This window comes from Lolium rigidum, chromosome 1 (genome assembly GCF_022539505.1).
Source record: "Lolium rigidum isolate FL_2022 chromosome 1, APGP_CSIRO_Lrig_0.1, whole genome shotgun sequence".
NCBI classification, from domain to species: domain Eukaryota; kingdom Viridiplantae; phylum Streptophyta; class Magnoliopsida; order Poales; family Poaceae; genus Lolium; species Lolium rigidum.
In genome coordinates, this window is record NC_061508.1 from 251,422,244 (window position 1) to 251,438,908 (window position 16,665).

General features: G+C 46.1%; 1 protein-coding gene, 1 non-coding gene and 1 pseudogene across 2 annotated transcripts; 1 reads left to right on the forward strand and 2 right to left on the reverse strand.

Moving 5' to 3' along the window:
* Positions 1-583: 583 nt before the first annotated feature.
* Positions 584-5,757, reverse strand: LOC124657491 (annotated as a pseudogene).
* Positions 5,758-13,610: 7,853 nt separating this feature from the next.
* On the forward strand, positions 13,611-15,370 carry LOC124683506 (arabinogalactan protein 41-like). Its single transcript, XM_047218002.1, has 2 exons — positions 13,611-13,731; positions 15,205-15,370. Exons 1-2 carry the CDS (start codon positions 13,611-13,613, stop codon positions 15,309-15,311), a joined length of 228 nt encoding a protein of 75 aa, XP_047073958.1. The 3' UTR covers positions 15,312-15,370.
* A 1,162-nt stretch (positions 15,371-16,532) lies between these two features.
* Positions 16,533-16,604, reverse strand: TRNAK-UUU. Its single transcript has one exon. It is a non-coding gene; the product is annotated as a tRNA-Lys (tRNA).
* Between the last annotated feature and the right edge of the window lie 61 nt (positions 16,605-16,665).

The window sequence follows — 16,665 nt, forward strand, 5'->3', positions numbered from 1 at the left end:
TGCAGGTGTGATACCGTGATAGGATAGCCATAGGACTTGTACACAGAAGCATATCTTTCTTACTAGTGTAAATTATATGCGTGAGAATAATTGCCTCATCGTGTATAGAATCCCCCATTCATATTGAGCTGTGCATTTTTTTTCTTGATTATGTTGTCAGAAATATAGATTTCTTGGTACATCTTATCCGATGTGTTGCCTTGTTCTCATGTGAGCACTATACCATTTTTGGCGTGAAACCAAACAACCATGAAATATTTTCTGCTTTTGACCATGAAATAATCTCTCCGCTTCACAAGGAAGTGATGTTTCGGACATAAACATGGTTCTAAAATGTAGTTTTGACTAGTAATTCCTACCACAGTATATCTACAGGCCAGGTGGACGACTGCCAGAGCCCTAATTTCATTATTTCCAGTTTTCCTCCATTGGTGACGCTGAAAGGCCAGGACATGACAGCCGGATGAAGAACCACCAATTAGGCCATGTAGTACAACCTCGAAAACCTGAACCGCATAATCCCACAAGTTTACCTTGACAGGCTTATAATCTCCTACACTATCCTCCCTCCCTGTTCAAATTGTCATGGCCTGATGGTCTGAGTTACCAAAGTTTGAGCTCTCTCCCTGATCCTGTTCGAAATTGGCCGCCAGCCCATCAGCCACGGCTTCCTGCATGCGGGGACCGCGAAGTTGAGCTCAAACATCTCCTTGCTGATGTTGCCACCCTCGCAGAAACCGACCAATCGGGCAACTGTGTCGGCGCTCTCCTCGATGTGCACTTGATCATCAGGGTCTGTCCACAGCTTGTTCACCAGCTGCAGCTTCCGATGCTTCGCCTCGAGGGGACCTGCCATTTGATGAACAGGCGCTCCCGCTCCTCTTCCGTCAGCCTGGAGCCCATCCGTCTTGCGAGAAATTCTCGCTCATTCCTCAACACCTTGATGCTGCAATGTACACATAATAAATGTCAGGTGCCTTGGAGCTATTTGGAAATAAGGAATTAGCAACATTGGGTTACGGCATGTGAAACATTTTGACTTGACCTAGTGTATTTAAATCATAGACTAGGTTGTAGATGTTGAATGATGGCTAAAGCTCAGAATAGTGGTATCACTATGACCAAAGAAAACATCATCAAAATAGGGCCTCAGGCCTGCACCCTCTCTCTTTTCTGGCAGTGTTCAACACTACCTTTTGCTGCTAGAGTTAATCAACATAATTTGTAAAACAGGAATAGGACATGCAGCATGTTGGCCTATCATCATAATTACCTTGAGGCACGAGAAACTGCAAGGTCGTCACCAGGTCCAGCAGGACTTGCATCACCGACTTCGTCCAAATGCTGCTGCAACCATAGCAATCTTCGAACTTCAACTTCGATGTATATCTGATCAGCCCTATCCCCCTGAATAGCCGATAGAACTGGGTTCTGTGTATGATCGATACATGACAGAGATCCCATAGCTGGATAATGTGCTGCATCTGCGCCTTAAATAATCCGTCCCATGGCTCAAGGCCATCTTGTAGACATCCCGAAGTTTCCTCCCGATCTTCTTCCATGTCATTTTGTTTTCCTTCATTAGATTCCAATTCCAAGACCTGTAAGAAAATTTTGAAGAAAACATATTTTAGCAGAATAATTATATTTTCAAGATGATCAAGAAAGTAAATATGTGTGGAAGATCAAATGGGGCCAGGACCTGGCAGACAAGCAGCTGCTTTTGGTACTGAAGTTTCGCCACTCTCTCCTTCAGCTCGGTCACATAATCCCTGATGTTCCTTACATTTTCTTCAGCTGCATTTTGGAACATCCTCTGCATCTTCTTCATGTTTACTGAGCTGGATCGCCTATTGCGTGGTGTTCCATCACGTGATGATACATCTCCATTCTCTTCATTTTTCATGGGAGTAGCCTTTTCTGAATCCCCCTGAGACACAATGTGGCCGTCTGGAGCTTTGTTCTCAACATCCGATTCTGAAGGTCTACTAGAAGAGTGTGGAGAGCAAGGTGCTCTTATTGCTTTGTTTATGTTGTTCATGCCCAGCGGAAGAAACACCCTCCTCTTCTTTTTTGATGCATTGGACTTTGTCGAAGATTCATTACACTGTGTTCCAACATTTGGAAGTGACATCACCAATTTATCAAGAGACTTCTGTACACTTTCTAGTTTTGCCTCAAGTTTGGCAATATCATTGTCTTGCATATGAAGTCTACTGATTTCATCTTTCAAATCAGACCCATTCCCGTCATCTGTAATCATCTCAACATCTCTGTTCTCAGGTCTAACGGATTGCATCTCCCTGATTTCTACCTGAAGTTTAGCGATAGTTTCCGCTGCATCTTGGTTGCCATGCTTGTGGCATTCAACCTCCTTGTGTAATACTTCAATAGCTCGGTTCGCTTCAACCTCAAGCTGTTGTTGTAGCTGCTCGAGTTTGCGAATTTCATGCTTTAGCGTTAAGGGAGCAGTGGATGATTGTCTAATTGAGTTCTTTATCTTGATCATTTTACTAGGCTGTAGTGACCCAGAAAATGTGAGACACTTCCGGGCATTTTGCGGTGAGTCAAAGGGATTCCAACCCTATACAAAATGATGGATTTGGAGAAGATTTAGTTTTTTGCGGGAAGAATGGAGATGATACAGTTGACAGCAAAAGAACATGTCTTCCAAGGAAAAGGCAAAATCTTACTTGCTGGCTGTCACCCATCTTCTTTCGTAGTTCTTCAAGTTGTGAACATGCATTATCTCGTTCTTTCTTGAGTTCTTCCATTTCTACTTCCATCTGCAAGGTTCACTCTATCAGATCAATTACAAAACTATATTCAGCGAATCCTCAAAACTCAATAGTTAATAGTAAGAATTTCGTCCTTGGTAAGAGACCTTACCTGTCTGATTTTCCTGTCCTTCTCTATTCTGAGGATCTCAGAAGAGGATGCACGATCAGGGGTTTGTAGTTCTGCTTCTAGCCTAGCAACTTCAGTTTGAAGGTGCTTCACGAGTTGCTTATCAGAAACAATCTGTATGGACAATGGAATGGTAAGTTTATTTCAAGAACCGGGGTATGACAAAGAACCTTGGAGTCGCAGTTCTCACCATATTAACTTTTGCGGTATTTGTGACCTCCTTGGCACATGCTGCAAAGAATAAAGTATTTCTAGATTGCTCTACGTGTGTCAGGGCTGGGCTCATGGTACAGATGATGGCCGTTCTTGCATTGCCACCCAAAGAAAGTTGCAAAATACGTGTGAGCTTCGAATCACGATATGGTATGTGTCCACTTCTTTTCTCTGAGCTGCAATGCAAATTTATAGTTAGTATGTTTGAAGTCCCAATAAGGATAAACTTTCTTTCCTTAGATTTTGCTGCCAGAAGCAAGAAAAACACAAATGCCCCATGTAACATCTTACTCTCATAATCTTAATGCTAACTGGCACTGCTAATCCAAAGAACCTTTCAGTAATTGTAAGCATTGCTGAAGTGAACAGGGGCAGTTTCTATAACTCAGGTAGCCAATTTGCAACGTACAATTATTCGCATTATTTATCTAGTTTATGCGATTTTTTGTAATATCTTTGTAGATTGACAGGTTTGTTAGAAAAATGCATGAAGAGAAAACTGAACTTAGTGCAGTAACCATATCATATGATTCATATTAGTGATTACTTAAGTATTTACCATGGTACATGCTGGTAACCTGACAGATACTCTAATTTAGAATGTATCTACGCTCTTATAAATTATTAAATTTACAATAAAAACCAAAATTTGGAGATAACAAAGATGAGTTGGATTGAATGGAAGGACCATCTGTTTTTTAGTCATCACATGCCAAATGCCACTCGTATACAGAAAACCACATCGTGAAGTTTGAACTTTCAGTCATTTAGCCAGCAGACCCAAGAAATTACTACTATGAGACATTCACAAAACATAAGTCGTTTCACATACACAAAATGACTCACCCAAAATTGTTGGAATTCGACTAACTTGAGGTACATAATCGATGTCATTCACATAATAATGTTATTTAGTAAGAATATGTTTATCTGATGTATTTCATTTGTGCTTTGGTTGTGCACTTCTATATGAAATTCATGAGGAGCTAACTATATTAGAGACAGTTTCCCAAATAATGCACAGAAAAGCTACTAGAGAGTAGAGACATATGATCCAAATTTCTTATCTAGAAGTGTCTCTTTTAAAGAACTCAAACCTTAGCTTCCGGATGACTTTAGTCAAAGTTAGCAAACTGAGATTTATATGGCAGCCTTCTTTCAATCTTGCACCAATTGCATGTGTTTGTGCAACTCTTTCGCTTCCAGCAAGGTCAACAAAATTCTGCGCAAAAGCAAAAAATCAAATCATGAAGATCATGGACAGCTAAAATCAGCATACCACATGCCAAAAGTAGGGCAGTATTCTTACTAGAGTAGCAACAAAAGATTTAACGCAGCCTGACACTTCACGGAGCCTACTCTCCACTGTCTGCATAGAGATACACAAAATAAAATATTAATTGTTTTCTCAATGCATTTTTCTTGGAAAGGTGGAACGTAAACAGGATTTTTTTCTCATGTACCAGCCTAATGATTTGGTGGGAACGAGAACTGGTGTCATTCAGTGCAGTCTCCCCAACCTGTCTTTGTTCTGCAGTTACATTAACAAATGTCAACCAATTAACCTTGCACATTTCTTCTTTCTCGAGAGGTACACTCTGCAAGTAGTAGTACCTTCACAAATGCCGATTAGATGTCTCAGATGTTCTCTGTCCTTGGCAATTTGTTCGTCCAACTTCTCCACGATGGGTCCTTTCTGTCAAACCAAAACATATTTTTACAAGATCATTACAACATGAAGGGGGGATTCTGTAAGGAGGTACTAACTGAGTTAACAAACCTCGGGATCATCTAACAACCGAAGGGGACCAGATTCAGGTTGTAGAAGATCCTTCACAACCTCATTGTAGATTTCCATAGCAGATATCTTGATAACAAATTCCCTCTCAGGGGTCTAAGCAACAAAAGCCAGAAAGGCAGAAACGGTTATGTCTTACGAACATGACGGCAGTCTACCACCTATGCAGAGTCCGTAAATATCATGAACAGAAGAAACAAAAAACTCACATTTTCCATGTGCCTGTAAATATCACTAACAGCACTGTCTGTCACGCCTCTCATGGTATATGTCTTGCCACTGCTAGTCTGACCATAGGCAAAAATGGTGGCTGCAAAACAAAGACAAGGGAAAGGTCACTTTCAGATCATCATTCCACCAGAACTAAGCTAGAAAGTGAGCACTAGTCTACCATTGATGCCTGTTAACGCAGACATAGCAACATCTTTAGCTCCGTCTTCGTAAACCAAATCTGTCTGACAACTCGGCCCAAACACCTTATCTGGAAGGATCACATAGGCGTTCATTAGTTAATTAGAAGGTCACTTCTGTCACAACATACATAATTGCTTGAGCTGATCGCTGGACAGTGTACCAAAAGTGTAAGAGGTGGGTGCAGCCCGGTCCTGTGGGGGGCCCTTGTATATAATTGTCTGACTGTCAGCACATTCCCAGGCAGCCTGGTCCTTCACAGCCAGCTCCTTCTTGCTCAGTGGTCGCACCCTAACCGTGACAAATATTTTCTCCTCCTTGGGCCTGGCGCTGCCCCCAGGGGTACGGGCTGGTGTGCCCCCAGGGGTACGGGTTGGTGTGCGCTCAATCTTGGTTATAGGGGTGCCTGGTGGTCTTGATGCAACCATATCTGTAATCCTTGTTGGTGTGCAAATCTGAACTGTCGCCCAGAAGGCTGGGAAAACCAACAAGAGTTCAGTCATAATTCTTGCAGAAAGGCAATGCTGCAATTTGTCAAGTTCAAAATCATAGTGGATATAAATGAAGTAAGAGCTAATCAGCCATAAGAACTGACAAAGTGAGAAACCATTTCAAGGACTATCTATCTATCTTACTGCAGGAAATGTTGCTACCATAGTCTGCATAACAAGGCGATTCAGTTGCTGATCAATTTAGAAACATTCGTTTAGTTCGCAACAGCAGAAATAAACAGATCAGATATTACATTACCCTTCATGACTAACATTACACGACTATCTGGACAGCAACAATTCCAAAATTCAAAAGTAAGTATCCCTGTCGATGATTAATCTCTGCATTTCCGCTAACTCAATCCAAATCCGGATGTTTTCAGCCGAAATGATAGCGAGACAGAGAAGTGCGTTAGTTTAATAATATCACTGCAAGGAACACACTAGCTTCCCGATCAGATGCCACAGCTTCCCTATTCCAAGCTACCGTACGCACACACATTTGACATTTCTCCCACAAAAATTAAAGGGAATCGGCGACCCCAACACATACCCTAAAAACATCTCAAATACTAGCAAACAGATCACTCGAAAGCGCAACACATTCGCTTACCAGACCTCCAGAAGCCGATAACGCGCGTTCAGTTGAAGCCCCCGCTTCCCCCGAGGGAATACGCTGCTATCCGCACTCCGCGCGCGCAGGCAGCGAACGGCAAATCCGCAACTGGCTGGATATGGTGAAGGATCTGGATCAGACGGGCAGAACGAAACTCTACAAGCAAGCCAAGAGCGCTAGGGTTCCTCACCAGCAAATCGGACCAACCCAAGCACACGGGCAGATCCCCGTCCCCCACGCCGGTCCCGGCACGGTGCAGAGGAGGGCGACGGGGACGGGCGCGAGCGAAAATCCTTGGACGCGGAAGGAGATCGGCGGAGACCGGAGAGGGAGAGGGCTCGCTGGGCTCGAGGACGCTGTCGCAGAGGGGAGGATGAGGAAGAATGAAGAACTCGTGAGAACGGAGCGTGTGGGGGTCACTGAGGCAACGGCTAGCTCAGATTTGGAAAGGCGTTACTGGAAGTCCCTGGAGACTCGCTGTGACGTGGCCGCAAGGGGGATCGGGCCCACCTGTCGGCGAACGGAGTTTTATGGTAGGTTTTGTTTGACTTCAGGTGGTCCCGCACGAGGGGCTCGCCGCCGTCGCTGGTAGGCGGTACCGTGGTTTGAAAATTTTACTGAGTTTTCGTGCTGGATTTCACTAAATTCAGTATTTTGTGTTCGTTGCGCTGGCTTGGTGGGACTAAGAGCATCCCCACTCGTTGGCGCTCCCCACGCCCAAATCCGGCGAAATTTTCGTCCGGATTGGAGGAAGATTTGGCGTGGGGGGCAGTATATTTCCAGTCGTTTGCTCCCCAAGCGGCGTTTCTCGGGAAAAAAGAGGACGGCTCGGAGAATCCGGACGAAAGAGGAGACACGTGGGCGTGGGCGGTTGGTTTAGCTTCATCCGGAGTCCCCGGGAGACCCGGGAAACCGAGGATGGCATGGGGAGTCCGGACGAAAATAGACTCAAATCCGGATCAAAACGAGGAACCGGGGGGCTGACTGGACCGTTTTTCGCCGTCCGGATGAAAAAAAGTGGCCGTGGGGGGCTCTGTGGGGAGACGAGTGGAGATGCTCTAAGAGCAAGTCCAACAGCACCCCTACTTTTTCTCCCCTATATCTTCATGTAGGGGACACCCCTAAAAAGATTCCTCCCCTATATTTTTCTTCTTTCCAATAGCTTCCCTATAATTTCTCTCCAATATCATATTCACATGTATTTTAATAATGTAGAGCCCACATGTAAGATTTATAACAAGACATAAGTATGGATTGAGGCATGTATAGGGGGCACCTCCACAACCCCAATGCATAGGGGATAGAGGGGGGTTGAGTTGGGGACACCAATATTTAGGGGAGGCTATAGGGGAGCTGTTGGAGCCATATTTTTCTTGTTTCTTCCCTATGTTTGGTATAGGGGTGGTTATAAGGGTGCTGTTGGACTTGCTCTAAGAGCATCTCCATTCGGGGGTCTTGCCAATTTAGTTTTAGCATCGGCGCGGCTCAACGAGTTATCTGGCGCTCCCAGGTCGAATCCAACAGATGGGGAGGCTAGCGGAGCGGCGCCGGCGCGACGCGTTTTGGCGGGAAAGGAAAAGGTGAGACGGCGCGGAAAACACATGCATGTTTTCGACCCATGTCGTCAGCGTTAGCGGGCCAGTCGTCTTCCTCCGCGCCGCGTCAAAGGCTGCTCGTCTTCGTCGCCTAATCGCCTTCGCGCAGCATCGACGCGTCCTGTCGACGGGGCACGCGTCGGCGTGAATGGCCACCAACGCCTCCTCTCGCTCCTTTAAAAGCCACCCTCACGTGGCTCGGTCTCACACCGTCCCATCTTGCTCACCTAGCTACTCTCGCCGCAGAGCTTGTCCCCCACTAATCTCGGCGACATGGAACACTTCTCCGTAGACGGTACGGTGGCTTTTCGTCGACGCAAACGGCTGGACGGTGTTCTTCCAGCGCTAGCGCGAGGACCGCATCGCCACCTACGATGGTAATGATGACCCGCCGAAGAGCTTGGCCTCCTCGGTGAGCAGGGCGAGCTCCAATTCGTTGCACCTATTGTGGGTGTTGATTCTTCAACGGCGAGCTTCCTGTGTTGGATGTCGGCGTAGTTCTTCACCGCCTCCTCCTTATCCCAATGCTTCCTCTCTTCCTTCTTCTCGCTTGACACCTCCTTGTTGGATATGAGGGTTTTGATCGTCTGCATGACTGCTTGAGAGGAGGCATCTCGCTTGGCCTCTTCCTTGGAGCTTGTCCGCCCCTTCGGGATCTTTGATGCACTAGCCTCACTTGGGGCGACACCATCGACATCGATGACATTGGATTTCCTGGCCTTTGCGTTGGCGTCATAGGCCGCATAGAGCTCGTGCCACTTGGGACAATCTTTCACCATCTCCCAACAATGGACCATATTGAAGTTCTTCATCTTGTTGGCGACCTTGAAGTGGCCCAAAGATTGGGTCATCAAGTCGGCAACAATAAGGGTACTAACCTTCCGCTTCTTCATCGTGTAATAGGACGCGTTGAACTTGGTGCATTGCTCTTAGATAAACGCCCACCTTTTTGCGTGAGAGGCCTCACTCCGATCACTCACTAAAGGGTGATCACCCAAGTGCTTGTGCTCATGGACGTAGTTGTGGATCTTCTTCCAAAATGTCACCCTTTTGTTGGACACCACAAATTGGATCTTGTCCAATCTTCATACTCGCCTCGCAAACAGTGGCGGAGTCAGGATTTTTAAATTGGGTATGCAGAGTTACAATTTTTTTGAGCATACAAATACAGAACATAAAAATTGGTATTGAAGTCAATGAAACAACAAATTGTTCTTGCTAGCAGCAACATCATGGTTGTACTTGAAAAACTAGAGTAGAGAGTTACGGTTTAACCATCTCAAATTCAGCATGGTAATTAAATACCAAGTATGAACCGAACCAGATCAACCAATGAGCTAGTGCAAATTGTTGTTTAAATCCAACTGAGTCTTATTCCAGTGAAATGGAGTACTTACTAAACATTGAATGCTAGTATAGATAATTTCTTAGTTCTACACGTAAAAAAGAGGTTACCATATACGTACATGTATACATGGGCATAATTACCGAAAATCTGTTATTACAAAAATTATTGGGTATGCATTGCATACCCTTGAATAAGTCTAGCTCCGCCTATGCTCGCAAAGGCAAGCGTCCTCGATCTCGGTGTAGCCTCCGGTCCTCCTGGACCCTCTCGTGGCTTGGGGACCGACGAATGGCTCTTCCTCGAACAACGGCTCGTCCCCAATGTCGACCGGGGTTGTTTGGGTGTTGGTTTCGGTGGCATGTTGGGTCTCGGCGCTGACCCCTTTATTGATCATGGCCGCCATGGCCTGGTCTCTATCGAAGAACACCTGTGACACATACTGTTTGGTTGGACACAAACTATGGATGCTGTCACGCCCCGAGACCGGGCCTGGACGAGACAGCCGCCGCGCGCCTATAAACCGAGAGACTTATACTCGCGCAAGGCTAAAAATGCAGGCGTAAACCAGCACAGTGGATCTCGAGAAGCTCAACTATTCAACATTTTATAACTTTCTTTACAATTACACCAGAAATACAACTAGATTTTCTAATCCGCTTCCCACCCGCTGGTCCAGCCTAATCTCCGATCGACGAACTCTTCTGCTGCGCAACTCTGATAAAAACATTGGGTAGCTGGGGTGAGTACGACAAGTCATACTCAACAAACCGATTATACACAATCATATAAATTGTAAAACAGAAATGTTTTTCAAAAACAACAAAATGATGGTTAAGTAGTTAGGCATTTTAAAACGCATGGTGCCACACATGAAAGTAAGTTTCCCTACCCGGGAATCACAGGGGTGAAATTCACACTTTTACACTCTGCAGAGGGGTACTCCGACATCGACAGTCTTGACTAGGTTGCGCTAGTCAAGCGGTGTTCTTATACCCGCTAAGACCCGGACACTCGACCTGCGATGTCGGTCGCTCCTACGGATCCATCACCGACACGTTCCCGAACAGAGGCCGTCCCTGCGGAGAAACACGAGACAGGTCCCATACCCGAGCCGTGACCGGTACAATATGTTTACCTTCGTAGCACCAAGTTTGCTCTTATAAAAACATGTATCTCTCATGTTGATCACTTTCTATCGATATTCGCGCTAATGCCCGATTCGTACCGGTGGCTCCAGCGGATCCATCACCGCGTAACGACACTGGCGAATCAGCCCACGAATATCTCTGATATCATCTACCAACTAGTATATCATGTATTCAACAGCAATATGTATTCTACAATACATGAGAGGGTATATAGCAGCTTGCCTCGATTAAAGATGATAAACCGCTCCATCAAACAATATTATCACAATCAGCATACTTCTATACTTGCACCGTCAGATATTAATCCTCGACTCTATCTGACGCGGTGACGCCTTGCTTCTACTCCATGATCATTTGCAGCGCTCTAATTCCAACTACTCCAGTATATGGACGCATGCTCAAAGCACTTGATCTCTCACTCTATCTATCTGGCTCCCTATTTTCTCTATCTCACCGTGGTCTCACTCTCTGGCTCACTACGCAATCGATCTCGCTGGTCGATATTGCGATACTGCAGTTCACCTATTTATAGCAGCTGAGAACCGCCACAGCAGCTAAAATATCTAGGATGCATCAGCCCTTGAGCTGGCTTAAAGAATGGTTGCCGACGTCCCAGACGTGAGCTAGTTAACCTTGTACTAGCTACGTGTCATGTTACGGTTTGCTTTCTTTCCCTGAATGACACAACCTAGCTGACTAACCACTAACTCAGCATGCATTAGCCCACGTTGGACTTCGCTAGTCGGCCGTTGCCGATCTGGCTCAACAAGGACACGTTACTACTCTGAACTCTGATCACAAAATATCTACTACTAGATGCATGCATGGCTGAAGATATTAACTCATTAACTGTAGCTGGACATGTACAACCGATTTCTTTTGGCTAAACGTGCCATGCATGAACAAAACAGCTAGATTAGCTAGGTACTACATGTTTCAAATGCATCGATACTTCTTGACATGTATAAACAAATCAGTTTCTATCTTCATTTTAATTAACAAGTCTAAAATATTTTATGCAAGTAAACACATATCTCTACTAAATATTCAACTAGGAAATTTAGCAGCAAAGTAATATTAACGGGAAATTCGGGTTATCACAGATGCAAACGATGGTTGTGATAGAGAGGCGAACATATGTCTGACGATAAGCGTTTGGCGGGCTTTCTTTGCATGCTCCGAGACGACCCGCTCTTCGGGATGTTGAGGTCGATGTTTGGATTGGTCGGCGACTCGTCCCTGTACACGGACAATGCGTTGACCAGCACCCGCATGTTGGCAAGAAGAACGTTAGCGCGGGCCTGCACTTGGGTGGCGTAAGCCATTGCTTCTGTCCTTTTTTGGGCGGCCTCGGCCCTGGCAAGCTTGGCCTTCTCATTGTCGCTGTGGCCAGATCGCTTCTTCGAGCAAGGTGGAGGGCACCGTGGTCTCCATAGATGCAGCTAGGTCACCGGGCGCGGGTGGCGGCTGGAAGAGGAGTGGAGAGGAACAAGTGTGGGTGCCTCGCTGGCCTGCACAGACAAATACTCCAGTACTCACGTCGCGCGACCGCAAACCCACCTAGTTTCGGTCTCGATTTGCTTTTTTTGTTCGATCGCTGAGTTTCGTTTTTAAACGGCGCGAACATGGACGGACACGAATTGCCGTCGTAGCAGCTGCTATGCCGTGTTTGTGAAAAACTGAAAACCTCGGATTCTCTGCCACCGTGGGGCCCTGTCAGTTAGATGTATACCACTGGGACTGGGGTAACAAACAAGTTGCTGTATCGGCCACAGCCTGGCACGAGGCGTGCGGGCAGCGTCCGGCGAAAGGAAAACATGGCCCCTCGCACGAGCTGCAGTTTCACATGGCTCACCGCGAATACTGCCCACATCTCCCTGTCTCACTCACTGTAGGTGGTATCCGGTCCCACCTGCCAAGGAGTGTCGGGTATATGCTCGGGTACCTCCCGCGGACGGACGGGGCCTGGCAAATCTGTCCCCACGAATCCCGCGCACAGAGATCCTCCGCTGCAGGTGGACCCGAAGCCGTAGATCGGGCCCACGTGTCAATGAAAGTTACTAGGAAGCACCTATTATATTTTTTCGATTAGGGCAACTCCAGCGGCACGACGCACAGCGACCATTTTCGTCCGCCGTGACCGGAAATGCGTCTGGGGCCTGTTCCAGCGGGGCGACGCAAAGTGACCGGGCCGTCCGCGGAGACGCAAACCTAGCCCAAATATGCGCCAGGTTTGCGTCGCGGCGGACGCTCGGCGGTCGCTTCGAGTGTCCGCCGAAAAAGACGTAGGACCCGCACGTCGGTGGGCCGGAGGGCGATATTATTCCCGCCACTGGCCATTCCCCCGCGCCAAATTGGAAACTAGACCGGCGCGACCAGGCCAGAAGCGATGGACGTCCTCGCCGCCGCAGCTACCGCCATGGATGCGGAGCAAACCCTCGCACCCGCCGCCGCCCCACACTCCCTCGTAGCCACGGCCATAGCCACAATGGACACTGCAGCTCCGGCGAAAGCAAAGCGGGCCGCCGACGGCGGCGGTCGGGAGGCAAAGCCGAAGGCGGCAAAGAAGGTGCCCCTTTTGCTCCACTTTGCGCCGTACGAGCTGCAAAGTGTGATGAACTTGTTTCAGCCCTCAATTTGCGACTGTAATTTCGTGCAAAGTCGACGCTATTTCATGTTTTTTGAATTCTGGCCTGCGCCCAAAATGCGTCGCGCCGCTGGAGCTAACCCCAGACGCAAACGGACACATGGCCATTTTCCCGTCCGTCAGGCGACGCAAACGGACGCCTGCGGATAATTTAGCTGGAGATGCCGTTAGTAATTGGCGCCTCGGTTACCATTTTGCCTTGCTCGTGTCGTGCTATATAGGCGCCGCGCGCACGTTGGCCGCATTCCCGAGCCCGGAATCTGAGCGACAGAGGAAACCGAGAGCGAGCGAGAGGCAGGGGTCGTGCCATTCCTTGCTCTCCCTCCTCCTCCTGCTCGCCTCCGGCGGTGCTGTGGTGTTGCGGTGGCGAGAAATCAAGTGACGAATTAAGGGAGCGGCCGGGGGAGCGCGAAGCCAAGTTCATAAGGAGGAGGAAATGGCGGCGGCGTGGACCTCCGTGGGCCTGGTGGCGGTGGCCGCGCTGGTGGTGGGCATCGCAATGCCGGCCTCCGCCGCCGTGGCCGTGCAGCCGCCCGCGCCAGCGCCCTCCAGCGACGGTGAGAAACCGAGAACGCCCTGTTTTTCTCTCTTGAGTCTTGATTGATGGCTTGCGTTTTTCCGTTATTGGCTGGCGCGTGGGCCCCGGGCGACTCGCTTTCGCTGCCACCCGTTTTGCATCTTGATTTCGTTCCCTGAATAAACCGTCTCGTTTCTGACAGTATACTAGACTTCAGAGTTCACAAATCACAAGGAACAGTTAATTTAGCCTCCCCGGTAGTGTATGTATGTATATAACGTAAAGCTGTTCTACTTTTCCTCGGTTGCTAAATCACACACATTTCGTGGACGATCCAGAAATTCCTCCCGACGCTGATAAAAAAAAGTTCTGCTAAATCACAGAGCGCGCTATTCTGTTTTCGTCATGTTTCCACTTCAAAATTCCACCTAAAGCACTTCCCTAAAATTCCTCGCTTCGTATACCAGCCCATCTCAGCTTTGATGGTTTCGGAGGACTTGTACGGTTCTAACCATGCTTGCCAATTCACATCTCCTGTACTTGTACCGTGGTACTTGTACATGTCGATTTGTTGGGAGACGTAGACATCCGTTCACAAAGTCATAGCCCTGTTTTGCGCTTCATTTTGTTGCTTCTTCGGTTGTGCAAGATCAATGTGATTTATGCGTTACTTGACTGAGAAAAGTTCAGTTCTATCAGTACGCTCGTGACGGGGAGCTGTCTCAATCAGGTTTTTTGGGACTTGTTTTGTAGTATTTGCCAAGTGTTTAACACATGTTTGATGCAATATATTCCGAGTAACAATTATAAGAGGGAATATTTAAGCCATTCTTCGTACTACAAGATATAAGTGCGTGAAATGACATTTTTACTGATGGGCACATATGCTTCAAACGATTGATAACCACATAACAGGGGTTTCTGCTGGTCCATCTGTCGAGAACCTAGCTTTCCTCCCTTCTGGTGTACTAGCTGAGTTGGTTTGCACTTCTCTTTCACCCGTACTGAGTTCAGTCCGTTTCCTTGAGTAGCTTCCACTGAAATGCATGATACCTGGCAGGTGTCAGCTCATGGTTTAGACTTCTGCAAGCGTGTCGAGAATTATGCCTTCTTTCTTGAAAGCGAATTGAAATTCTACAAGTAAATGTGTGCATACATTTCAGGTCTTCTTGTTTTAACGCACGCAATAAAAAAAATTCTACGTGCTTGCAAGTGACAATCATGAGAACTGAAAATTTAGAAATCCACTGGATTGGAGCTCTTGCCATCAGTCAATGGGCAAATGAAAGTTGAACTCAAATATATTATCCTTTGATAAATCGCATGAGAGTTCAAACCATAAGGATGCTGCAGCTCCCTTTTCAGGCATACTCCAAAATTCATTCCCTCTCGGGTTATCGTTCACCAAGACCATGTAGATGTTTGTGTGACCAAACTGTTATTTTCATGCCTCTTGGTTCAGCAGGTGATGAAATGCAAATAGACTGATGCCTGCATCTCTGTTCTGTTGCAGGCACAACGATTGACCAGGGGATCGCCTACGTGCTGATGCTGGTGGCCCTTGTGCTCACCTACCTCATCCACCCATTGGACGTTTCCTCTCCATACAGGCTCTTCTAATCTGTATTCAGATTGTATCAGTAGAGTATTGGAGTTAGCTATGAGAGTGCGAGGGCACGGTGAGGATTTAGGTAAAGGGTGTGGTATTCTATTTCTGTACGTGCGTCACATGATTATGAACATGTTACATGTTTGGTGGTTGCTTGATTCTGCCATTATGTGAGTGTTTTGGTATTCAGTATATACATGTATTTTGCTGATATATACGTGATACTTGCCATGTGATGTGTAGTACGTCAGGTTTTGCAAGTTGCAACATCTACTAACCATGTGCAGTGGCTGGGGGAAGGGGGGTGCCCCCCGCACATAGGTCCTTGTGGATGCTTCCTACTAACCATGTAGATGCTTGTCCAACTCCCCAAAGGTGATCTCTTGTGGTGCAGATCGTCCATTCCAGACTCATTTATGGTTCACACTATGTTTCTTGCTTTTCTCTTTGTATATATTTTTTGGAATTCCATAAAGTCCAAAATTCATGGTAATTTCAAGTATTGAAAACATATTTGAATCCTTCTGACAAAATATGGTTAAGTATTGTACTCGTATAAAAATCTTTGGGCTCGAAATGATTCCCATAACATTCTAGGCAAAAAAGACAAATTTATGATAAATATAGCGTGAATAGTACATAAACATTCGCCTTTTTGATTTTGTCTATTTTTCCCCCAAAATACCATGGAAATTATTTCGAGCCAAAACATTTTTATATGAGTACAATACTTAATCATCTTTGGCTGCCAAAATAATTTCGATTTTTTTGCCCTTTTTTTTGAACTAATCATGGATGTATTTTCCTACATCTGGAGTATTATTTATGTACAATCTGAAAAAATAAATTTATGACAAATATAGTGTGAATCATAAACATGGGGCTTGTTTGATTTTGTCTATTTTTTCCCAGAATACCATGGAAATTATTTCGAGCCAAAATATTTATATACAAGTACAATACTTAATCATCTTTGGCTCCCAAAAGTATTCGGATTTTTTGCCCTTTTTTTGAAGTAAGCATGGATGTATTTTCCTACGGAGTATTATTTTCACTTCTCCAGCCTGCTCATGAAATGCCTATGTGTAAACCACGACAAGAATTATGGAAGATTGATTTTACAAAGTTGTTCGTACAAATCTGAAAAGGTATATGAAAAATATTTATATACAAGTACACAGTTATGTACAATATGAAAAATAAGCATATACTAAAAAAATTACTAGATACTACGCCGTCCGTGGGGATCGAACCCACGGCCACGTGGTTAAAAGCCACGCGCTCTACCACTGAGCTAGGACGGCTATTACATTCCAATTTTTTTAACTATGTATAAAGATAAACTAGGTCGTGTATGTTTTCCCA